Raw genomic sequence first — 24,557 nt, forward strand, 5'->3', positions numbered from 1 at the left:
GGTGAGTAGCCTTACAAGGCCCACATGGTAATACTTACTTTTATAAATGTAAGATACAAAATAATGACTTCTTCCAAAGCTGGGATGCAAAAGTTTGGAAAGAAATACTTACAAAATGTACCCTTCTAAGAACTGTTTATTCATTGTCATTGGAAAACATGTCTTTATATGAAAATTTACATTATAAAGTGTATCATGTCTTGTAATATTTGTAGAGCACCATTGATCAGCGATTGCGACTTGCGTTTTATTTGCTGACTGCACGGTATATCTTACATAGTATATTCAGAGCTCATGAAAATATATATAGTAACGTACATGGGGGTGAGAATCGACATTTCGTGAATGTGCACACAACACGTGAGCGCTTATCCGGAAAAACTACCTGACAGGTTAAATTTAGGACAAACTTGTCTCAATTGTCGCTGTTTTTCCCCCCACTGCTTGTGACGTACACCACGGTCCACCATCCAGGGAGTTCTAGATGTTTCCGTTATGGAGCGGTTGCCGCGCCAATCACATATCGAGAGTTGGCGCGTCCCGGCCAATGGCAGACGCGGAGGGGCGGGCTCTACAGCATCCCTCCGTCAGTCAGAGCTCCTGGTGATGTTAGGGTCGCCTGGAGAATCCGCTCTGGACACCATTGCTCTCCGGGATTACTCTGAATGAGTTTGCTATAAACAGCTTGACTTACGTAACAGCTAGTAATTCACCGAGTTTACCCTCGGCTAGCTCTCGCCTACAACGCTCTGTTTCATGTTTAAACAGGCCGCCGTCATATATTTATAGGCCTTTTTTTTTTTTTTTTTTTTTTTTTTTTGTAATATTCTGTCGTAGGTGTCAAGTGCGGTCGTTGCGGCGGTCAACTCTTGAGGTGGGGAATTTCTCATCATCATCATCATGTCAGTGGTCGGGATTGATCTGGGTTTCCACAACTGTTACATCGCCGTCGCAAGGAGCGGCGGCATCGAAACCATCACAAATGATTACAGTGACAGATGTACGCCGTAAGTACACACACGTCTACTTGTGAGCATCTTCTTCGTTGAAAGGTGGTGGCGATTTTGTTACGCAATGTGCGCGACCGAAGGGGGCACAAGACAGCCGAAGGGGCTGATGGTCCTGACATAGCGAGGGGTGGCGGCGGGGATGTGGCGCGGCCTCTTATAAGTCACAGCAGGTCAGGACAGGTGGCCGATCCTCATACTCACTGGTCCATAACGTGCAAATCCAGCAAACGGTAGCATGTGTTGCTATAGAATATTAGTCCCGTGGCATTAGCCGGCTACATCAGCTGTCAAGCATGCAATACAAGTGTACTGACCAGTCAATACACTACCCTGTACCTTAAAGCCACAATGAGGTAACCCATCATTCAAACAGCAAAGCAAGTTATGATATGATCAACACAATGTTTTCACTGTAGTGGGACCCTTTAATAATGTAAACCTTTGGAATGGATGGAAAATTGAGCCTACCCTGAGTGCATGTGCTGCAGTGTCCTGTCAAGGAGATGTGCTCATGCATAGAAAAATTAGCATTGCCCCCTTTAAATGGAACGTGGCTATGTTTGTTGCAAGGTTAAAATGGGTAAGTGACTTGACAGCACCAGCCAATATCTATTTTTTGCATTGCTAGAGGAATTCACGCATGTCTTTGTTGTTGGCAACCAGAGGAAGCCACTGGGGAAGGTTGTGTTTTGACAGACGGGATGAGATGATGTTTGGAGGTGAACTGTTCTGTCTCCCTGGCCCAGTTTGTAGCTCTGGCTCAGACTCCCTTGTGATGTGTGTTTGATGGAAATCCCAAGTCTGTCTGCAAGAGTCGCTCAGCTACACTCTGACCCCACCTGTCTCAATGGTTAACGGGTGTAATTGCGCTGGCAGCCCTGCCTAACTTGTTGGTTTTCATGTCTGTGTTACATTAAGGGCCTGCGTGTCGCTGGCCTCCAAAAACCGCATAATCGGAAACGCAGCCAAAAGTCAGGTGAGCTACTTTGAAACGCTTCAGCCGATGACCCACCTTGAAATTGTGGTCCTTCGCACCCTTTCATGTTGGCTCGCTCGTGCTGAAATAAGCTCCTTTCCAAATTCCAGATAATAACAAACTTCAAAAATACCGTCCATGGCTTTAAGAAGTTCCACGGCAGGGCGTTTGATGACCCATTTGTCCATGCGGAAAAGCCCAAACTGCCTTACAGCTTACATAAACTTGCCAATGGAAACACTGGAATTAAGGTAAGGCACTGTGGGAATGTCCAGCGTGCTCTGACACCATCCACCGCATGCAGACGTCGGTCCCAGATTCTCTCAAAAGCTTTTTGTTGGCCACCTCAAGCTCTCGGGTCTTGCTCTAACCTGCTTCTTCCTGGGATATCCTGATTGTATTGTATGCTGCTGACAGGTGCGTTACTTGGATGAGGACAAAGTGTTCACCATTGAGCAGATCACAGGGATGCTGCTCAACAAGCTGAAGGAGACGTCTGAAGGGGCTCTGAAGAAGCCGGTGGTGGACTGCGTCATCTCTGTAAGTGAGACAAAAACAAATACTACGAGCAGTAGCAGCACCGTGGCCTTAATTCACTGTAGCCATTCAGAGCAAAATTGATTTTTCTTTTCACAGGTGCCCGGCTATTTTACAGACGCAGAGAGACGATCGGTGTTTGATGCCACTCAGATTGCGGGGTTGAACTGTTTACGATTGATCAATGATACGACTGCAGGTCAGAGCTCACTCAGTTCTTATTTGGCTCAAACATTTGACAGCTCAATGGAAATTGATAATATATTTAATAAATAGGACACTGTAGTTTGAAAGTCTAAATATTTAATCCTAATTTAGTGTGTGATAATTAATGTTCCTCTAATGTACAGTGGCTTTAGCTTATGGGATCTACAAGCAGGACCTACCTACCCCAGAGGAGAGGCCAAGAAATGTGGTGTTTGTGGACATGGGACATTCATCATTCCAGGTCTCGATTGCAGCCTTCAACAAAGGCAAACTCAAGGTCAGACCTCTAGCTCGTTCTCCTCTGTAGTTAAATCACCTGCTTCAGACCCTGAGCTCACCGCCGCTGCTGCTCCGTCAGGTCCTTGCCACTACGTTTGACCCGTACCTCGGCGGGCGCAATTTTGACGAGGTCTTGGCTGATTACTTCTGTGAGGAGTTCAAGAGCAAGTACAAGCTCAACGTGCGTGAGAACCCGAGGGCCGTGCTGCGGCTGCACCAGGAGTGCGAGAAGCTGAAGAAGCTGATGAGCGCCAACTCTTCCGACCTGCCTCTGAACATTGAGTGCTTCATGAATGACATTGATGTTTCCAGCAGGATGAACAGGTACAGACTGAACGACTTACTCCGGCTTCAGAAGAATGAAAGTCCTGCATTTGTATATAACTTCTGTTTTTTCCTCGCAGAGGCCTCTTTGAAGACATGTGTGCTCAATATCTGATGAGAGTGGAGGCGCCGCTGAAGGCAATTCTGGAACAATCAAGTGCGTCCCTCGAACATGATTGATTTCACGAGGCGGGGGGTCAGTTGAAAGACAGAATAAGGAAGTCATTTGTATGGAAATTGTTGCAGAACTGAGTCGGGACGACATCTACGCCGTGGAGATCGTCGGCGGGGCCACGAGAATGCCGGCTATCAAGGAGCGAATCGGCAGGTTCTTTGGCAAAGACATCAGCACCACCCTCAATGCGGATGAAGCTGTGGCCCGAGGCTGTGCGCTGCAGGTGTGACAGCAAACTCATCGTGCCAACTCCATGCATGTGTCCATAAGTGCTGTGCGCAAAATGTAATCCAGTCTGTTTGTGTGCTTGTGTGTGGATGCAGTGTGCAATTTTGTCCCCTGCGTGTAAAGTGCGGGAATTCTCCATCACGGACGTGGTTCCCTTTCCAATAACTCTCCGCTGGAAATCCCCAACAGATGATGGACTGGGGTGAGTGAATTCTAACCTTTGTATTTGACTGTATGACTAAGTTACAAGGTTACCCCACTGGGTGAATGCTAAAGTTGTTTTCTTGCTGTATCCTTGTTCCAGAGAGTGCGAGGTGTTCAGTAAGATGCATGCTGCTCCATTCTCCAAAGTCATCACCTTTCACAAGAAGGAACCTTTTGACCTTGAAGCCCTGTACAGCATTCCTGCGGAGCTCCCCTACCCAGACCACAGGATAGGTACGGCTGCCCACTGCCGAGGGAGGAGACAGTTTATGCTGCTCCAACTGATGGAGTTCCAAAATGTAAAAGAACAGGGGTGTAAAATGCAGAGCTGATTTGTTTGTCAATCGTTTTGTTGGTGAAGCAGAGAATGATCCAAAAAGACATTCCGATTATACGGCCCAGTCAGGCTGGAAATGTATTTGGACTTTAACTGTGCATGTAAAAGCCCTGAGTGATGGATGGGCTGTAAGTAGTTTTATAGGTGGCCTATTTTATCGCTGGTCCCTGCAGGGATCAACGTCCAGAAAAGACACAGGGAACAAGATTTTACGTTTTCCAAATCTGTGGTCGCAGCTTAAAACCCTGTTTCCCGCTGTCCCCAGGATGTTTTTCCGTCCAGAATGTGGTTCCCCAACCGGATGGAGACAGCTCCAAAGTGAAGGTTAAAGTGCGCATCAACGTCCACGGCATCTTCAGCGTGTCCGGCGCCTCCCTGATCGAGAAGCAGAAAGGAGAAGCAGAGGACATGCAGATTGATTCGGAGCCCATGGTGCAGAATGAGGGACGGGCCGAGGACCAGGTGAGACGATGCTTCTGTAATGCCAATATATCATTGAAAAACATGTATTCTTGTCATTGTTTTTCTGGCCAATTCCTTGTTGCCTACCTTTTGAAATAAAGTGTGTCAAAAGTTTAGAGCAGCAGTCAGAAATACACTCCTATTTCATTGATTTAATGGCCTAACTGAACTTTAAATGTGAGGCTACTCTCAGTTCATACTTTTACTATTTTCATTTTTTGTGGTAAATTGTTATTCTTTTATTATATTTTCGTTTTTTTTTTACTATGAAGCAATTCTGGAATATCTTGTTATTCGTGTGTAATCACTCCCGTGTAATATGCCTGAATATTTGTTCTCAGACCAAAATGCAGGTGGATCAGGAGGGCCAAACCCAAGGGGACCAGTTGAATGATGACAACACCTCCAGTAATAAAGTCTGTTGGAGTTTAATAGTATAGCACAATACAAGCAGTCTAAGACACATTTTATATATGCAATGTATATATATTGTATATATACCGTTTCTGTGCATTCAAAAATTAAAACGTGCTCTATTTAGGCTTTATAAAGGTTGTTTAAGGACAAAATATTAAATGCTGCATTGTGTTTTCTGGTTTCTAAATCCAGGACAGTGCACCTGGGGAAAAGCAGGACCCGGCAGCAGGGGGAAGCAAGCCTAAAGTCAAGGTGAAGAGTACCGATCTGCCCATCGTTACCAAAAATATTCGGCAGCTGGACAGCTCCGTCCTCAATGACTTTGTGGAATACGAGGTGAGAGCAACTCTGGTGCTTTTTTTGTAATGAATTTCTTTATTTGAAGCTGAGTCGTCATGGTTGGGTAAAAACACTTATCAACTGAACACTAGTAGAGCGAGTGGAAGTGGAACCTTAGATGTGTTGAAGCCACTATGTTTATTTAATGCTTGCTGATTGGCTATAGATGTGTCAGCCACACTGAAGGGGTCACCTTACACCCTGGTCTTTATTATGAAGCGCAATGAACACATGCGCTGTCAGCTTGAACATTTCAAGGCTCTATGTAGCAGGGCTGCATGTGTGAACACAAAGGCTGACATGATGTGACCCTTAATAATGTGATAACGTGTATAGGAGAGGGTTCATTATGTTTTTTTTGGGGGGGTCTAATATGAATTTTTCAATAGAATTCAAATCATGACTCGCCACATATTTCAAGCCCATGCATGCATTCTTTAAAAGTAATAATAATTTTAAAGAATAAAGTGCATTATATCTATAATGACATTAAGTGATTAGTAAGGAAAAAAATACTGTTTGTGTGTTTTTCCCCCCACAGCGTCAGATGATTATCCAGGACAAACTGGTCAAGGAGCTGAATGATGCCAAAAACGCTGTTGAGGAGTACGTGTACGATCTGCGGGACAAACTTTGCGGGATCTACGAAAAGTTTGTCAATGAGGATGTGAGTGCTCCACTGGCACATACTTTTGCTGGACATGACTACAATGACGTTGAAAAGATTGATGCGTGATTAGGGAACATAAACAAAGCAACAGATCAGACTCTTAAATAAATATCTGCTCTGTGTTGGGACCTTGGTAATAGGATAGTAACCGTCTGACACTGCTGCTGGAGGAAACTGAGAACTGGCTGTATGAGGAGGGGGAGGACCAGCCCAAACAAGTCTACGAGGAGAAGCTGGCAGCACTCAAGGTTTGTTTTGTTTTTTTGTACTACTGCAAGAAAATTGGATTTAAGGCTTGATAATTGGAATGTGTCTTCCGTCCAGATGTTGGGTCAGCCCATTCAGGACCGACACAGGGAGCACGAGGACAGGCCAAGGGCTTTTGAAGAGCTGGGCAAGAAACTGCAACTCTACATGAAGGTTTTGGAGGCCTTCAAACAGAAGGTAAACATTAATGCTTAAAAGCAATGACAGCAGATCGTCCAAAAAATATAAATCACCACGTTACGCTGTATTTGGGTGTAGCTCGGCAAGTTCTAGTATCTTCCATGTGTTAACCTCTTCCCTAGGACGAGCGCTATCTGCATTTAACTGCGGAGGAAATGAGCGCCGTGGAGAAATGCGTGAGTGAGAGCATGGTCTGGATGAACAGCAGGATGAATGCGCAGAGCAAGATCGGCATAACTCAAGACCCCGTCGTGAAAGTAGCAGACGTCATCAGCAAAATACAAGTAAGTAGATGGTAGTGTTGTAGTACTCCAGACTGGTCTCGGTCCAAAGACTGCAATGATAGATAATAATGGAAAATAATCCAGCTGCTGCCGTTTTACGCACTGTTTGTGACACCCAGAGTGACACAGCCCCTTATTCCTAGTTAATTTATTTTTTAATTTTATGAAGCAAAGTTGTTTTTTTGAAAATGGTTCAAAAATAGCTGTCAGTGCAGCATAATGTTAAAGAAAATTATGAAAAGATACCTTGCTGCAAAGAGATGTGGCTGTTCGATTTAGAAGTAAACTTGAATTTCAAAAAAGATACTAGTTTTTCTGTTTTATTGTTATTTGTCTTTGATACATAAAGTCTTGGTCTTGTACTGGTCTTGAACTCCAAATGTCTTGGTCTTGACTACAACACTAAGGCGGCAAACTTACGATTCAGGACTGGCTTTCGACGAGCCCTGCCATTGACTTTGCCGACGCTTTCGTGCTCTGACTCACCAGGAACTGGAGAACGTGTGCAACCCAGTGATCAACAGGCCGAAGCCCACTGTGGAAGAAGCCCCTCAAGCAAACGACCAAAGCGGCGGATCCAACAACATCCCGACGGCCAAGCAAGGAGCTGACGGGAAGGCGGACGCAAAGGGAAGCCAGCAGACAAAGGCGGGGACAAAAGAGATGGAGGTGGACTGAGATCAAGGCGCACACTCTGCTGCAGTCATCACCCACATCAGCCGCAACTTGACCACATAGAGTAGAAGCATCGTTCCGTGGGGCTGCCCCTAGTTTGTCACCAGCTGCTCCTCTGAATTAGTTTCTCTGTTCCCCTGGACTTCAACTTTGGAGGGTTTTTTTTTTGTTTGTTTGTTTACTTCCTTGCATTCCTCTGTGTGGCGTTCTGCGTTGTTCTCTCAAAGGTTTGACTTGTTCAATAAATGAATGATGATGCAATAGATTAAAACTTTGATTCTGACCAAAACGGCTTCCCGTGTGCTTCACAGGAAAGTGCTCTTTTCGTGTTTTCATTCCACGTGTCCGACGTCACCAGTGAATGCTGTGCTGCAGAAGAAACAAATTAGTCCTCTCCCAACAACAATCACCACGGGAGCTGTTAGTTTATATGCTGTAATACCAACACTTTATATTTATATTTTATTAGTTTGAATTGTCCATGTCTAGAAATGTAAATACTATTTTAGTAAGGTTTAAAAATAATAATAATAATCAACCGTCATAAATATGTACATAAAGAGCATATTAAGTAGCAAACCTCGACACACCAAACATCTTAAGTCATTGCCTGTGTCCTGTTTTGTTTCTTGCATATTTCCTTACTTAACATATGGGATCTGTAAAATGACAAAAATAAAGTGATTTGTCTGTAAGACAAAACTTCTGTAGTCTGTTTTTGGTTTTTACCCTCTTGAAATTAACAAACAGAACATTTATTTTTAAAATGTCGGTCACCGACAATCTAAGTCAATCCACTTGTAATTTTGAAATTGTAAATCATTTTAGGCAGACATGAGTTGGCAGGCAACAACGTGCGTCCTTCTAATTCTAGTTTTTAGATGCATCTTTTTGTTGGCATTCAATTAATGCCTGTATTTAATTTATAACAAAATATTTAGAAACTCTCAACTGTTAAAAATGATTTATCTATGTCGTATCGGCGACACGGTGGCGCAGTGGTTAGCGCTGCCGCCTCACAACAAGAAGGTCGTGGGTTTGATTCCGGGGCCCGGACCTGAGACCTTTCTGTGTTGAGTTTGCATGTTCTCCCTGTGTCTGCGTGGGTTCTCTCCGGGTTCGCCGGCTTCCTCCCACAGTCCAAAAACATGCATGTGAGGTCAATTGAACACTCTAAATTGTCCGTAGGTGTGCATGTGAGTGTGAATGGTTGTCTGTTTCTGTGTGGCCCTGCGATGAACTGGCGACTTGTCCAGGGTGTCCCCTGCCTTCGCCCTAAGACAGCTGGGATAGGCTCCAGCAGACCTCCGTGACCCTGACCTCGGGACTAAGCAGGTATGGAAAATGGAATGGATGGATTTATCTATGAACATGAACCTATTCATTTTCCTGCTAAGATCATCAACAGTGACCACAGTGCACATCCTCTGTTCATGACTCGTGATGGCGTGAGCTCTGAAAAACATACAGCAGTAAAAACTATGTATTCATTTGTAAAATGTAAAAATTTATTCACAAAAATGACACGTATGAGACTATTACGAGAGATACGTACGAGTGACGAGTGAAAATCGAAGCGTGTTCCTTAAAGAGGGCGTGATCAGTGCGTGACGTCGGCATGTGACGTAGCGCGCAACGTAACGTGGACGAACTAACGGCGGATATTTTGAAAAAGGATGAAATGGCGACGTTTTGGAGGGGAACACAAAAACATTCACTCGTGTCGCTATAATCGATGCACTTGACCAGGGATTATCATCATAACCCGCCACATACATGTGCGCAATTAAAAAGGCAGCACGATGAGCGTTTCGATCGGAGATAAGATTGAGGTGAGTTCCTTTGCTACGCTAACGGCCGGAAGCTAACTGGGTTGACAACACTGGGAACCCTTTAAGCGGGTTAAACATTCACCAGTTGAGCTCACCTATTCGGGGTGTATGCATTTGTTGCAGTGCATTAATGGTAACTAACGAAACCAGTGCACGCGAATTAATAATAAGAAAAATACGACAAGTTTGAAAGTGTGTTTGAAAATCGTGTCATATGCACTATTTCGGCTGACGTCAATAGTCATTGGCGTGAGCCAGGGACTATTTGTTTTGTTTTGTTTTTTGTTGTTTACTATAAATTGGAGATATTATTATTATTATTATTATTATTATTATTATTATTATTATTATTATTATTATTGGTGTCTTTAAATTATGCTTACTTGCTATACTAAATTCCATTACCTTTTTTCATCCCCATTTTATTTTATTGCATTGTATTTTCTGGCTGCTTTTAATGTTTTTGGAAAATTAAATTGAATTGCGCTAGACAAATAAACTTGCCTTGCCTTATAATTAGCATTATCACCTCCGTGCTGTATGTAAGCTTTGTGGCTCTCCTGGGAGACTCCTTGTTGCTCTTCACTCCGTCTGTTTGCTCTTTCAAACGCGCTGCTTGGAAACGAGCCGCAGTGGTGGTTCTCCTCAGCGGGAAGACAGCCGGGATAATTGGAGGTTTCTGGTTGGCCATATGACAGCGTCAGGTGTTGGTGGCTTGTTTGACAGTTAACGTTTTGTTGTGGGAGGTCGGCTCCCTGGAGAAGCGGTCGGATCAGATGCAGGCTGATCTGCCGTACAGTACAGACGGGATGTCGCTAACCGGAGGGCCGATGTTCGATCCGATTTTGCAATATTTCTGTCAAAATTCTGTGATGGGCGACTGTGGAGATGAGGAGCAGAGTTTGTCTTATGTTCCAGAGCGCAGAATCGAGGTACCAGACTTTAAGCTTTAAAGGTTCTGTGACTGGATCTGGAAGGAATAACAGGCTTTGAGATGTTGAACACATTCTGTATGTTTTCAGTCATGTGTGATTTTCTTTCCATTGCAGGATTTTAAGGTTCTCACCCTGCTGGGTAAAGGATCCTTCGCTTGTGTTTATCGGGCTAAATCAGTCAAGACTGGTCTGGAGGTTGCCATCAAAACGGTAAGAAACCCTACCCTCTCGCTCACTCTCACTAATTATTACTTGTCTGACACATGAAGTCGACATCCAACATCATGCAAGCTGTTGCCAGCAGATGACCGTTTATGTGAAATGTGAACAGTTGGATTAATAGACCCTAGTTGCCCCCAGAGGGTTGCTGTAGTCGTCCCTCGACTCTCCACAAATGAGCTCTGACGACTCAACTGCCCTTTGCGGGCGACAGATTGACTATTGCAACTTGAGCCAACTAACTACCTGGCGGCGCTGCTCAGCCACAACCGCATCCTGATGCTCACAGTGACACGTTTTTATAACAACCCTTGTTGCTCCTGTTGGCAGATTGATAAGAAATCGATGCACAAAGCTGGAATGGTCCAGCGTGTGACGAATGAGGTTGAGATCCACTGCAGGTTGAAACACCCTTCAATACTTGAGGTAACATTGGCTAGATTCTCACACCCAGTTATTGTTTTCATTTTTACATTTTCATGTAATGTGTTTTGTTCGCTTACTGTTTCATGTCACTGCTCAATCCCCTGATTATTGAAGATTATTTCAATTTATCGCAAAAATTAACATATTTCTTTCCCACTTCAAAGCTGTACAATTACTTTGAGGACAGCAACTATGTGTATTTGGTGCTGGAGATGTGCCATAGCGGGGAGATGACCCGATACCTGAAAGAGCGGAAGATGCCCTTCTCCGAGGATGAAGGTCAGCCGAATTCTGCCGTTTGAATGATTGCGAGGCGGTGCAATTTTTTTTAAACAACCTTTGGAAATGTGCTGTTTTTGCCCCACAGCACGGCAGTTCATGCATCAGATAGTGAAAGGTATGCTGTACCTGCACACCCACGGCATCCTGCACCGAGACCTGACCCTGTCCAACCTGCTGCTGACCTCCAACATGAACATCAAGATAGCAGACTTTGGCCTGGCCGCTCAGCTCAAGCTCCCGACTGAGAAGCACTTCACCATGTGCGGGACGCCCAACTACATCTCCCCCGAGGTGGCAACCCACAGCGCTCACGGCCTGGAGTCGGACGTGTGGTCGCTGGGCTGCATGTTCTACGCCTTCCTGATGGGTCGCCCCCCGTTCGACACGGACACGGTCAAGCGCACCCTGTCCAAGGTGGTTCTCGGCGAGTATGAGATGCCCAGCCACGCGTCCCTGGAGGCTCGAGACCTGATCCACCAGCTGCTGCAGAAGGACCCCAAGCAGAGGCCCAGCCTGTCGGCGGTGCTGGACCATCCGTTCATGACCCAGAACCTGCTGGCCCGCCCCAAGGAGCTGGGCCTGAGCTACGAGAGCTCCATGGACAGCGGCATCGCCACCCTCTCCACTGCCTGCACCTCCTCCATCCCAGGCAGCAGCAGCCGCCTCCACAGGCGGACCAGGCACGTGATCGGCTCCGCCCTGCCCAATCGCATTGGACCCATCCCGAGTCTGCCCCATCAGCCCAGCGGCGCCCGTTTCGACGAGGCGGACCGGTGGCAGCATCACCCGGCCGACGGGTTTCACCGGGTGGCCAGAGGCAGGATGGCTCACGACGGCGAGAATGCGCCGCCTCACTCGCGCTACATGCGCCGGGCTCACTCCTCCGACCGCTCCAGCTCCTCCTCACAGGGCTCCGCCCACCCCGAGCTGGGACGGTGCCACTCGGAAGAGACCCTGACTGGGCTGGACAGGCCTCTCTTCCCCACGTCCTCCGCCCAGCAGCCGTTCTCAGAGCGTGGAAGGCTCCCCTCCCCGCCCGTCAAACAGTCAGCAAAGTAAATAGTCTCTCTCTTCGTTGTCTTTTCATTTATTTATTTTTGTTTGTGATTTTCATGAATCTAACGTGTTATAACGTCTGTTTCAGCTCCGGATATTTATTAGGCGCACAAACTGCCCAAGCACCAAACTCAAAGTTTCAAGACCTGGAGGGAGTCACTCACTGGCTCAGTGCTGAGGGTAATTACTACTACTTTTGACTGCTAGTGCAGTTCAGTGAAAATATTTCCCATATTTCTGAGTTTGCGATCACATGAATTATGTTAATTTTTCCTTTGTTTTCAGCATCGGGACACAGACCTGCAGATGGCAGCACTCACAGCGGCGGCGGCGGCAGTTTCCACGCTGGCAGGGGACCCCTAATGGTTCACAACTCCTGGACAGACCAGAGCGCTGGCCAAGGCGCACATCCTCACCAGAACCAGCACCACATCCACCACAGCGTCTCCTCCAACCCCGACTCGTACAGGGAGAACATCCCGGCGTCGGAGTTCCCGCCTCCTCACAGCAGGGACTCCAAGCCGCCTGCAGCTAAAGAGAAGAAAACGCTGCGAGACCTCATCCCGCCGCTGTGTGCGTCCAGACTGAAGCCCATCCGGCAGAAGACCAAAAATGCAGTTGTACGATATCACTCGTATTTTAACGTTATTTTCACATTACTGTGAAATTGACTCCTTGTTATGTACTGATGCCCGAATGTTTTCACATCAGGTGAGCATCGTGGACACGGGTGAAGTTTGCATGGAGCTGTTGAAGAGCCAGAGCGGTCAAGAGAGGGTCAAAGAAGTTCTACGGATTTCCTGCGACGGTTCACTGGTAAGTAGGCTCACACTGGTCACAGGACACTGGGCGGTGCCGCTGTATAAAGCCCGTCGTGGTCGCCCGCAGGTGACGATATACCAGCCCAATGATGGGAGGGGCTTCCCCGTCCTGGACTGCCCTCCTGCTCCTCCAGAAGATATTTTGATTTGCAGCTATGATGATCTTCCAGGTGCGCTCCAGATTACATTCACTAACATCTCCGTGTGTGATAATATTAACATCAATATGGTTGCATGACACCCTGGTCACATCTTCTGTCGCAGAAAAATACTGGAAGAAATATCAGTACGCCTCCAAGTTCGTGCAACTGGTGAAATCCAAGACTCCGAAAGTGACCCTGTACACCAAGTACGCCAAGGTCATGCTGATGGAGAACTCCCCCACCGCCGACCTGGAAGTGTGCTTCTACGACGGTGAGTTACAAAATTCACGTCGGAGCTCGTAAACCCCAGACCAAGCCAAGGGATCTTTAAAAACGAGTGCAAAAAAACAACAACAACAAAATGTGTCACGCAGGGGCCAAGACGCACAAGACGTCGGAGCTGATCCGGGTGGTGGAAAAGAGCGGGAAGTCGTACACGGTGAAGGGCGAGGCGGGGCTGAGCGGTCTGAGCCCGGAGAGCCGCCAGTACGTGGAGCTGTCGGACCAAGGCCACGGCGTGTGTCTCTCCCTGGAGGCGGCCATCGCGGCCGAGGAGCAGCGCTGCGCCACCAGCGTCCCCTTCTTCCCCATCACCATCGGCAGGTCAGCGCTTTACCAGCCTTCTCGCAAGGCGTGACTTGTGTTCACTGCTGTTTTTGCATCGCCTTCGGAATGTCCTTTGGAATAGTTACAAATCACACGAAATCCGCTTTTTGCAAAATAGATTGAAACCACCTACGGGAGGTAGTTTCAACATGACGTCACGCACTGCACGCGCTGGACCACGCCTCCGCTCTGACGTCGTAGCTACGGCAACCTGTCAGATCAGTCGATAATGTGGCCCAGTCTGAACAGAGCCAGGTCCTATTTGGACACTTGCTAAAAACAGTGTGGACAGTCAGCCCTAAAAATGTTGGATTTGTGAAGGAATCTGATTTGAATCAGATTCGCCTGCAGTCTGAACGCAACCTAAGTTAAACTGTGCCTTAAATTCTAGTTGCTGTTGTTTTAGCTCTTCATATTTTTTTCCTCTTTGGTGTTGCTTACTGTCTTTGTTGTATTTTTTTCTTTTTTATCTTTTAGATATATTGCTGCCATTCATGTTCACTATTTTATCATAGTTTAAGCATGTTTTGAAATGTTGCACTACTCATCTTTTTATGCACTGGAAGCGCTTTGAGATCATTTATCTGATGTAAAGCGCAGTCCAAATAAAATTCATCATTATTATTATTATTATTTATCACCTCTCCCAGGAGACCTGCCAACCCGAGCTCGGCAGCTCTGCCCCCCCAGGCGGTGCCTCCCGAGGCGGCTTCGCCTCCCCAGGCTCCTCACATCACTCCTTCGGTCAGTGTCTCCCGGCGCCGCACTTACAAAAACACTCCGGCGGAGCACAGAGAGACGCATTTGTAACAACTCCACCTCCCGTCTGACTCCTCTTTGCAGATGATCTCCCTGGACGGCTCCGACTTCACCACCGCCAGCCTGAGTAAGAAAAGCTCCCCTGTGCGACAGGACCTGGTGCAGAGCACGGGGAAGGTTGTCAAGTCCATATTTGTGCCCAACGTTGGATGGGCATCACAGGTAACCGGACCGTGAGGGAGCACAGGGTTCCCACTGGGGATGCACCCATACCACTCTTTTGACAGAACGAGTAGAGTATGAGTACAGTGCTTTTCAGTGCTCACTGTTAAAGATATTGAGTACTTGATATGGCCATTATATAATTACTTTGATTTTTCCCCCCCACAGATGTTCTGTTATTTGAACAACATTCCTCAGCATGCTTTTCTAGTACAAACACAAATGTAACTAAATTGTCATATGCATACATATATAACTGGTATCAGTGTCGTGATATTGGCTTGTATTTTACGAGTTGAATACTTAACCCTAGCATCGGTACGATACTCCATACCGGTATCGGTGCATTCCTGGTTCCCTCAGTCATGGAAAGTCATGCAATTTGCAAATGCAATTATCCAGGCCTGGAAAAGTTTAAAATTTTGTAAAAATCACTTAACGTTTTGGAAAAGTCACATTTGTTGTTGTTATTCTACCCTAACGGCAAAGGGAACACAGTAAGCCCAGCTCACGTAGTTTAGTCTAATTGATCACCTCCAGATTTCACCTGCAGTTACCTTTATGTTTTAAGAAATTATTGCACTAACTGGCAAACATTTGCGTGTCTTAAGTAAGGGAAAATTCTGTATTCATAGGTTGTGTTAAGGTCATGGAAAAGTTTTGAAATGTTGTCAGTGATAATGAGCGGGAACCTCGATCGCTATGGCCAGCCAGTCAATGATCAGTCTCTGTTCTCCGCCAGCTGACGAGCGGCGAGGTGTGGGTGCAGTTCAACGACGGCTCTCAGCTGGTGGTTCAGGCAGGAGTCTCCTGCATCACCTACACCTCCCCCGACGGGAGGATAACCAGGTACGAGACGCCCCAGTAGGATCACCCCGTCTGGGTTTTCAAGCGGCTTCCTCATCCTCTTCCTCATCCTCTTCCTCTCCCCCGGCAGGTACAAAGAGAACGAGAAGCTTCCAGAGCACGTCAAGGAGAAGCTGCACTGCCTCTCCACCATCCTCGGCCTGTTGGCCAGCTCCACGGTGCAGCAACTCCGTCACTGACGGCTGGCTTCTCTCAAGCGGCCCGTGGCCTTCTTTGAAAAGCAGAAAACTTGTGTGTCCACATCCTGTCTTGTGTGTTTGTAAATATTTCTTCTTGTTTTTTTTACATGTACATAAGACTATAATTATGAAAATATAGAGTTTTATTTTTAATAAGAAAGCATTTTGTTAAAGTTGACCTTTGTTGAAAATGTCGGTGGCTTTGTCAGTCCATTAACCTTTTTTACTGTCTCCAATGATATGAAATTTCTCTCATAAATGGTGCGTCAATAAAAAACACCTGGAGGCTGGGAGGAGAAATGTCGCACAGTGGTTTTGAACTTTGTTTTCAGTATAGGATTTTTTTTGTAAAGAAAGAAATTAAAGTGGAGATATAACACGATTTCAGTAAGACGGCATTCATAAGAACGCACAGGAGGCTCATATACATCTAGAGCCTCAGTGTGTAACATCCATAGGGAATGCATTGAAATGGAAAGTATATGAAGATGTTTTAATTGGATGCAATGTGTCCAGAAAGCATTTGCTGCTTCCACATTATATCATTCTACAGAATGTATTCCAAAACGGATCACATTTTTTTCCCTTAAAAAAAGTCTGATTCTAATACCACATAATGATGACCTTACTGAGGAGTGGCTTTAGGTTCTTGGTCACCTACATGACCCAGGCCCTTCCTCCCCAGGGGGCAGGCTACTCCAAACTTCCTCCGTGCACAGATGATGGAGGCCACTGTGCCTGCAGCACGGCAGAATTTATTTGACGTTTCAATAGAATCCTGTAATTCAATATTCAACAACCGTCATCATAGGACCATAATGACATGGATGTGCCTTTACAAATCAAGTCCAATCAACTGAATTTACTGCAGGTGTGCTTCATTCAAGCTGCAGCATCATCATGAGCACAATCAGCAGAAGCAGGATGCAGCTGGGTTCAATTTTGAATATCAAAGTAAAGGCTGTGAATGTTTTTTTCATTTATTTTATTTTATTATTTTTTTTAAAGAAATGTGAGTAGAATTTTGAGGGAAATAAATTAATCAATTTTGAAATAAGGGCTGTAACATGACACGGATAAGGATTCACATGTTTTAATTTCACCCTGTTGTTTTGGCCATTTAATTAAAAAAAAAGAAAAGAAAAGTCACAAAATTGTGGATTCGTCCCAAACATAGAACCGATACAAAACAGCATATTGTATGGATGTAAGCCGCAGCATATATACACATACTATACAACACACCAAAGATGTAAACATTGAGGTGGAAGCTGGGACGACGTCGTCGGGGTTTGCAGTAATGAACCACCACAGTCGGGATGAACCATTTTATTCCCCAACATCGAGAAGCAACACGACGCCGAGGGCCACGCTGCCCTCACCTGTACTGCATCACAAACCAAAGAACAATAGTCATGGATAAGAAGGATTCCTCTGGAGCTGCGGGACCTACACTTTCTGAGTACAATTTAGGGTGTGAGAAGTTTCAAACAGGATGTCTAGTCTCACAATATTAGTGCATTAAGTGAAGGCTTTTGCCTCCCACCGGTGTGTTTCTCTGTGAGAAGGCCGCGCTGACTCGGTTTATTCACCATCACATGGACAATGACAGGACCGTCGGCTTCCCCGGACGCAGACGGAGAATGTCGCGGCTAAGGCGGCGCCCTCTGGCGGACAAGAGAAGAAGAAAAGCAGCGCGACAGCTATTAGCATTAGCTCGCACCGAGGAGCCATTTTCCCCACTTTAGACGCTAGAGGGAGACAGCAGCCTCCTGCACAGCCCATTACTAGAACCTTCTAGTAAATCTACTCCACCGCTGGTTCACACACATCCCGTGCTTGTCATTTAATTTATATAAAACTTTCGTTTTCCTTTAAAATCTCAATAAAATAAAGTTGTTCTTAGTAGATCTCAGGACAAAGTATTAACAAAATTAGGAGTTACAAAAAACAAACAACCAAACAGACAAAAAAACAATCTGACGGGGAACGCGAGCTGGACCGTCTCTTCCACTTCACCCTCTGATAGGTTCTAATGTGCGACACTAATACAGCAGGTGGAACTGAGGACAGGCTGGACGATTTACATTGTGCACTGACTGGTTGACTGGCTGGCTGACTGGGAAAAGTGCTATTTCAGTAAGGAGTGAAATCGAACGAGACCAAAAGGCCCTTTGATTGGGCCGGTGTTTCCTACAACGGTTGAGGGTTTGATGCCGTGACAGTGGTGACTACCCAGCTGGTGGGTACCTGCAGATTCAAAAAGGTGCCTGTCAATGCAGCAGCCTGGGGTGTGCCAAGTCAGAAGAACAGTTTGCTCACAGTACAGGCAGAGAAGACACGACGAGGACCTACTTCAGGGAGATTGCAAAATCATGAAGTAGTGAGCGAAAAAAAAAACAAACAACCCAGAATGTTTCATCTGATCCCAATGAAAAATAAAAGGAATTTTATGGTAACATCCATCCATACAAAAAGGAATGTAATCCTTGTCTTCCGGCACTGGGATTCTTGTATATATCTGGCATCTGACGCACGGTAAAAACACTCAAAACACCGAGACGGGACGAGTGCAAAAATAAAAATTACAGAGCGAAAAAAGAAAAATTGGTCTGATGTTTCTGGTGATTTGCCTTCTACATTTCATTTCCCCACAGCGGGTGTCCTCCCCACTCCTCCACTATATTTAATGGCACTCAGAACAAAGCAAAGCTCTCAGCCTTCTCTTCAAACTTGACGCTCGCTCACGTCCTCCGCCCGCCACCCGGTAGCAGCTCAGGTGTTTCTGCAGTAGGAGTAGTGTTCAAAATGTCCAGCCACCTTTCCCCTCCCCCGACCATCTGGGAGTCAGTGGTATCGACTACAATACAATCCCGGCATGCAAAAAACGTTAGAAACATTTTGCACGCCTGGTGGCACGTCCGTCTCCGGTCCTGATTTTCTCCGCATCTGTTCCGACTTTCTGAGAAATCACACCAGAGAGAGGAAAAATAAAATAAAAATAAAAATAAAATCATCTCAATTTCCCCAAAAGTTCACATTACAGTACTGTTAAGTCTCATTGGACAAAACACAAAATGCAAAAAAAAAAAAGAAAGAAAAAAGGCAGAGAGGGAAAAAAAGAAGCTTACAGCCAATCATCATCATCATTTTCAAGAGCTAGAAAGGAAGGGTTTGATTAGATATATTATCATCATTAACATCATAATTATTATGATTATTATTCATTATTATTGTCACCACAGTCAACCATGTTTTTTTTTTTTGTTCAAACGAAGGGGTTGGGTGGGGGTTGGGTCAGGTCAGTCACTGGGACGAGGCCTTGGTGGCGATGGTGGAGACACAGTGCTGCTGGAAGTTGGGCGACATGGCGGCGTTGCAGCCCAGTCTCTGGCGGGGGCCCTTCAGCGCCCCGTCGCCCTCCACGATCCAGGGGCTGCCGCCGGCCTCCTTGGCCAGCACATCACCACCACAGCAGCAGCAGGGCGGGGCAGTGGGCGCCGCCGCCACGGGCACGGTGGGGGGGAAGTCCGGGCTGTGGCTCTGCAGCATGGCCGTGATGTGGTTGAGCAGGTCGCTGAAGAACTCCGGGACGCCCTCATAACCTGCGGGAGGGGGATGGAGGTCAACCACGGAAAGCAGAGTTCTCTTTATTCAATCATGGAGAAACATTATTAACTATCAGCTTTTCACCAAGTATTCTGGAAATCTGCCCGTTGTGATGTCACAAAGGGCACATGTACCCCTTGCAGGTTAGCGGCCACACCAGCCGTCTTTTGGTCGTCGGGGATGTAAAAATGGCAATTTCAATTTGATTCTGTCCCTGAAATGAGTAAAATAAAATGCGAATCAGCCACCACCCAAAAACCACTGCCTACCAGGGAATGCGTTGACGTCGATGACGGCATGTTGGCCCGTTTGGTTGTTGATGATGACGTCGATGCCAAACAGAGACACGCCCAGCGCCTGCCGCAAAGAGCGGGACAGCTCCCGGATGACGTCATCATTCGGCGGCTGAGACACTCCCTCGACGTTCTCTCGCTGAAAAAAACAAAAACATGTACGCGCATGTTTTAGGAACGACAAGTGGCCGAGTGCGACACCAGGCGGCGGGTGAGGGAGGTGCTGGACCTACCGTGGTCAAGTGCGAGGACGACTCCGGTTTGGAGACGTTGTGACTGTTGAAGAAAATCGCTTTCCTGTCTGAGAAGAGAAGACAATGAGAGCGAGAGAGAGAGAGAGAGAGAGAGAGAGAGAGAGAGAGAGAGAGAGAGAGAGAGAGAGATGAGCACGACTTCGTGAGATCGCCAACACGTTTCCGGGTTATCAAGCCGCAATTCTTCACGGAGGCGCTAGGTGGCAGCAAAGCTCGACTGTTTAACACAGTGGTACCGCGGCGTTCAGGGAACCTGTGTTTTCAACTGCTGGTGGAGCAGCAAAGTAAATGACCATGTTGTGAACCTTTAGTGGTAAGAGATCATTTAAGGGGGATTAGATGAGTTGTGTTTTTAAGATAACAATCCCCCCTTCCAGAGGACGCTCAATAATTAGATTTTTAGACCTCCACCCTCCCATAGAATACCCATAGAATTTGGCTTGTAGGTTGTATGTCACTGCGATGAACTGGCAACCTTCGCCCCATGACAGCTAGGATAGACTCCGCCAGACCCCCGCGACCCTGAGTGCAGAAGGATATGGAATTGAAGATGGATGGATGGGTTGCATATCATGCGAAATTCACCTGACTGACAAGTGTTTTCCAACAACAATATGCCTCTTTTCAGGCAGTGAACACCGCACAAATGAGAAAAAACCCCACCTTTTACTTCTTATATACGCTCTTCATGTGTGCTAAAGCTGTTGGTGATGTCACAAAGGATCCTGACGCGTCTCCCCGGTTATTGCAAACGCTCAAAGCCGGGGTTTACAAATTGTACATTTCTGTACCAGTTCGTTGAGAGAAGTTCGCAAAAAGGCAGCAAACTACTTCTGCTTCCAAAACAGCCCATAATCAGCGACCGTAGCAGATTCTAATCACCATGTGGCGTATGTTTGGGTTCCTCTCTGACATTTTTGTTTGCAATTAGCTTCCTTTACTTACAAACAAGAAGTGACGATTAGAAAACACATGTCCAATCTTTGAAGAGAGGAAAACAAACAAATTGCAGGGCTAAATACAGGGCAACACTGCCCATAATGAAGTTAGCGCAGCTGACAATAAGTCTACCTCACTGAGGTGCACTAATGGGAAAATGTGATTTGGGACACAGACCTTCTGCCACTGTGTGACTTATGGAAGATATAATTAAATCACAGTGATTGATTTCTTTGTTTTGCTTGGGGTGCCTTCCAACCTTCCTTGTGGCCACCGGATCCCGCAGTCCAGAACCAGCTGACCGAATAAATATTTCTGGAGGACTTTATGAAGCCTGTGGGCATGACGTGTTATGCAGATGGCCTCGCTCATTCTTGGACTATAAACACCAGAATATTTTGAAAAGAGCGTAGCTGGGAAGGGGACAGACTACCGGCAATTATTTTTTCCCCCCGCGTCACTCTTGAGGGCGGCTGTGAAGCGGATGAAAATTCCCAGAGAAGAAAAACAAAAATCAAACTTAGGGGCATATGATATAGTTAAGTGTTTTTCAACCAGTGTGCCAATTTAACTTGATTGGTCTAAAAAAAAAAAAGAAAAATTCCATTGTGGAGTGACTGTGCTTTAAAAGGAATGTGAGCCTATTTTCCTCCTTGAATTCCTTTCAGGTTATCAACTTTGTGTGCATCTAAACCCACGTTTCAAACTGAGTGAGTATAAATAAATTAGGAGACTATATTGTCAATATTAGTCTGAAAACCATAATTTTATAATATTTGTGGTCGGTGGTGTGCCATGGGATTTTTCTCTGTGTAAAAAATGTGCTGTGGCGCAAACAAAGGTTGAAAACACACTGGTACAGTTAACTGCTAAAATACTCAACTGCAGAACACAGAGCCGTAGAAGCCGCGCAGACGCAACACTGCGCTACGTTGCTTTTTCGGTGTTTGACAAGGGTTGTGCTTTTCCGCCGCGCCACTCAGCATTCCTCGCTGAAAGCCAACCGCGCTCCCTCTGTCTCTCGCTCGCCGTTACACAAAGCAGAGTGCAGCGCCGGGCGCTGAAAGCTGCTTTGCATGAGGGGCCTCTACTGTATTGCATGCAAATACTGGAGTCAACCGCGTCGAGGGTTAGGGGACGGCGGGGACAGCCTCACATTCAAGGCTCCACGCTGGCCGACGAATGAAGGAAAAATAAAACAACAACACAGTGTGGGACGAGCTTGTTACCGCACGTGAATAAAAAGTTACACAAAAAAAATGATGTTCCTTTCTTTGCATCAAGGGAGTCATTTAGTTTGAAAGTCTATCAGTGTTTTTCGATCTTTATCGTGTGTCTTGTCCCGGATCTAGCGGAGTCAGCTGTGTCGGGGGGGCCAGCCTCGCATTCAAGGCCGCGCGGTGGGTAAAGAATGGAGCAGAACACGCAGTACAACTGCACAACTGTGTGCTGACGGCACACTCGGCCTTAAAAGGGCGAAGAGTTCAAAAAGACGTTTCACGGGGTCTTTAAAACGGAAAATTTGTGCGTTGTCGTTCAGCCCTTTCGCGAAGGCCTCACCTGTGGGTCCAGACGGGAAGTTCTTGAGCGACGGCCTCTCCACCACGGTGTAGGAGTCGCCCACCACAAACACCTTGTAGAGCACCGCGTTGTGGTTGATGAAGCTCTGGATCACGCAGGGAGGCTTGACGTCGTTCAGGTCCTCCTCGCTGAAGATGATGGCCATCTGTGGATGGACGGGAGGAGGGCGGGGGGTAAATGACCACAAAATGGGAGAGCATGAATCAATGCGGGAGGCTATTCAAAGCGACAGGTACATTCGCGGGGAGCAGGGATGCAAATTATGGGTTCATTCGTTAATTGTTAGTTGAGTGACCTTATCGATCGATTAACGATTAATTGATCAGCGGCGATTTTTCCTGAGAACCTAATGAATGAAAAATGTGTCAGGAACGCCTTCAATAATAATAATAATAATAATAATAATAAGGGTCCAATGTCACTCAATTTCAGATTAGAGAACAGTAAAAACACCCGAAACATTTATCCTCTGACTTTAAGTTGAAATCTAACATTTTTACTTTTTTTTTAAAAAAAAGAAGAAACTTTTAAAAGTAACTAGTTCTAGGTATATTATGACAATAACAGTATCTATCCTGCCACTACACTGTTATAATGATATTAACTACCCGTGTACAAAATGTTCAATTAATTGCGACTAATTTAATTTAATCGATTAAATTCTTAATCGACAATTAATCGATAATCAATTAATTGTTAACATCCCTAGCAGAGAGTGTTGGTATGAAGACCTTTTGGTGAGCGAGAAGGGAGTATTGATTTCAGCCGACGGCCAATGATACACAAGGCTCAGCACTTTATCTGCTCTGCTTGTTTGAACTCGACAAGTGTTGGTTTTTAACAGGAAAGGTTGGTAAGAAGGTTGTGGTGTCGCTGAGATGTCTTACCTCATGGGAGTTGGTTCCATGAGCCACCCGTGTTTTGCAAACTGAAGAGTACATAAGGGTGAGGAGGGAGAAAAAATGGAATTAACAAGGGCTATTCAAGTGCAATGATCAAGAGGTCAGTTCAGGACAGAATAACTTTTCTTCTCTACACAGAATTGTTGGAGAAACACATTTGAGTACTTACTGAAGGGGAATGTCAATCCTTGCCTCTTGATCTGCTCCAGCACATCTGAGCTGCAGTCTGTGTCGAGGACCATGAACGGAGGGGAGCAAATCCTCTCATCTAATAAAAAGAAAGAAAAGAAAAGTAAAAAAAAACAAAACAGCAATGCAAGACATCTGTGGTAACATATAAAGGCGGGAAAGAGGGCCATAGGTGTGAGTAGGAAATGGGTTGAAAAAGCTGAATTTGTGTGAAATACTCCTTCATAACAGGACGAAGCAAAGAATAAGTAGTTATTCATCTCTCTTCCACTCTTGCAAAGAGCACAGCCGACAATTAAAAAAAAAAAAAAACAACTCTGCGACTTGCGAGAGAAAGTTGCGACAAGAACTAATTGATTGGCTGGTCTAAAAAAAAAAAGAAGTCATGAAAGACACAGTGACAAAATGTTCCCTCTTCTTAGACCCAAAGTCAGCCGCATTACACTGCCAAAAACCCAAAGTTACTGAATTTTCCTTGTATGTATGAAGACACAAGCAGTCTTGCTCATTAAAAAAGAAGATTGTTGCTCATTGGAGACAAGAAGAAAGTTTAATTTAGACAAAAAAATATATAATTTCTATTCTATTCTTTACTGCAATTTAATTTAAACACTATTTATTACTACTTTTTTAAACATTTATTTCCTGCTTTTTAAAAATAACTGTTTTCGATGCAACCTCGAAATGCAAGTTCATGTGAACCTTTGCTCCTCCCAGCGAGCAGCTTTATTAGACAGTGATTTATGACTTACGCTTTCAGTTGGAGGATACCGAGGAAATAATCAAGGTCGGCACTTCCTTCTGGAAGGCAATATGCTCAGGACCCTGCCTCGACGTCGAGTGGCAGATGAGCCCCAAGAGCGACTTAAATA

General features: G+C 45.7%; 3 protein-coding genes across 3 annotated transcripts in view; 2 read left to right on the top strand and 1 right to left on the bottom strand.

The window, feature by feature from the left end:
* The first annotated feature begins 601 nt into the window (after window positions 1-601).
* Window positions 602-7,860, top strand: hspa4l (heat shock protein 4 like). The gene is made up of 20 exons (XM_076018104.1): window positions 602-704; window positions 838-1,007; window positions 1,929-1,986; window positions 2,097-2,237; window positions 2,404-2,526; window positions 2,623-2,722; window positions 2,874-3,007; window positions 3,089-3,333; window positions 3,414-3,490; window positions 3,580-3,731; window positions 3,832-3,938; window positions 4,041-4,174; window positions 4,543-4,739; window positions 5,081-5,155; window positions 5,349-5,492; window positions 6,037-6,162; window positions 6,306-6,413; window positions 6,490-6,609; window positions 6,735-6,896; window positions 7,386-7,860. Exons 2-20 carry the CDS (start codon window positions 901-903, stop codon window positions 7,572-7,574), a joined length of 2,499 nt encoding a protein of 832 aa, XP_075874219.1. The 5' UTR covers window positions 602-704; window positions 838-900; the 3' UTR covers window positions 7,575-7,860.
* Window positions 7,861-9,197: 1,337 nt separating this feature from the next.
* On the top strand, window positions 9,198-16,222 carry plk4 (polo-like kinase 4 (Drosophila)). Its single transcript, XM_076018105.1, has 15 exons — window positions 9,198-9,403; window positions 10,453-10,548; window positions 10,888-10,983; window positions 11,148-11,262; window positions 11,351-12,320; window positions 12,410-12,501; window positions 12,607-12,941; window positions 13,033-13,137; window positions 13,210-13,312; window positions 13,407-13,556; window positions 13,660-13,888; window positions 14,542-14,635; window positions 14,735-14,872; window positions 15,615-15,721; window positions 15,810-16,222. The coding sequence occupies exons 1-15, from the start codon at window positions 9,374-9,376 to the stop codon at window positions 15,916-15,918; spliced, it is 2,769 nt and encodes a 922-aa protein (XP_075874220.1). The 5' UTR covers window positions 9,198-9,373; the 3' UTR covers window positions 15,919-16,222.
* Window positions 16,223-16,995: 773 nt separating this feature from the next.
* The window catches only part of LOC142883325 (inositol-tetrakisphosphate 1-kinase-like), a 28,548-nt gene continuing 20,986 nt past the window's right edge, over window positions 16,996-24,557 (bottom strand). The window contains exons 6-11 of the mRNA XM_076018106.1: window positions 23,666-23,764; window positions 23,482-23,522; window positions 22,574-22,739; window positions 20,054-20,121; window positions 19,797-19,959; window positions 16,996-19,523 (exon numbers count right to left, since the gene is read on the bottom strand). Of these exons, the coding sequence (XP_075874221.1) occupies window positions 19,225-19,523; window positions 19,797-19,959; window positions 20,054-20,121; window positions 22,574-22,739; window positions 23,482-23,522; window positions 23,666-23,764 (836 nt within the window). The 3' untranslated portion in view covers window positions 16,996-19,224. The remainder of the gene's footprint in view (window positions 19,524-19,796; window positions 19,960-20,053; window positions 20,122-22,573; window positions 22,740-23,481; window positions 23,523-23,665; window positions 23,765-24,557) is intronic.

Source organism: Nelusetta ayraudi, unplaced genomic scaffold (genome assembly GCF_046127955.1).
Source record: "Nelusetta ayraudi isolate G7.1 ecotype Tasmania unplaced genomic scaffold, CSIRO-AGI_Nayr_v1 ptg000007l, whole genome shotgun sequence".
In the NCBI taxonomy this organism is placed as follows: Eukaryota; Metazoa; Chordata; class Actinopteri; order Tetraodontiformes; family Monacanthidae; genus Nelusetta; species Nelusetta ayraudi.

Coding starts and splice junctions, on each gene's coding strand:
- hspa4l (XM_076018104.1), top strand. CDS start 901: ATGTCAGTGGTCGGGATTGATCTGGGTTTCCACAACTGTTACATCGCC. Junction 3,334..3,413: donor GTTTCCAGCAGGATGAACAG/GTACAGACTGAA, acceptor TTTTCCTCGCAG/AGGCCTCTTTGAAGACATGT. Junction 3,732..3,831: donor CCCGAGGCTGTGCGCTGCAG/GTGTGACAGCAA, acceptor GTGTGGATGCAG/TGTGCAATTTTGTCCCCTGC.
- plk4 (XM_076018105.1), top strand. CDS start 9,374: ATGAGCGTTTCGATCGGAGATAAGATTGAG. Junction 13,313..13,406: donor CAGCTATGATGATCTTCCAG/GTGCGCTCCAGA, acceptor CTTCTGTCGCAG/AAAAATACTGGAAGAAATAT. Junction 13,557..13,659: donor GGAAGTGTGCTTCTACGACG/GTGAGTTACAAA, acceptor TGTGTCACGCAG/GGGCCAAGACGCACAAGACG.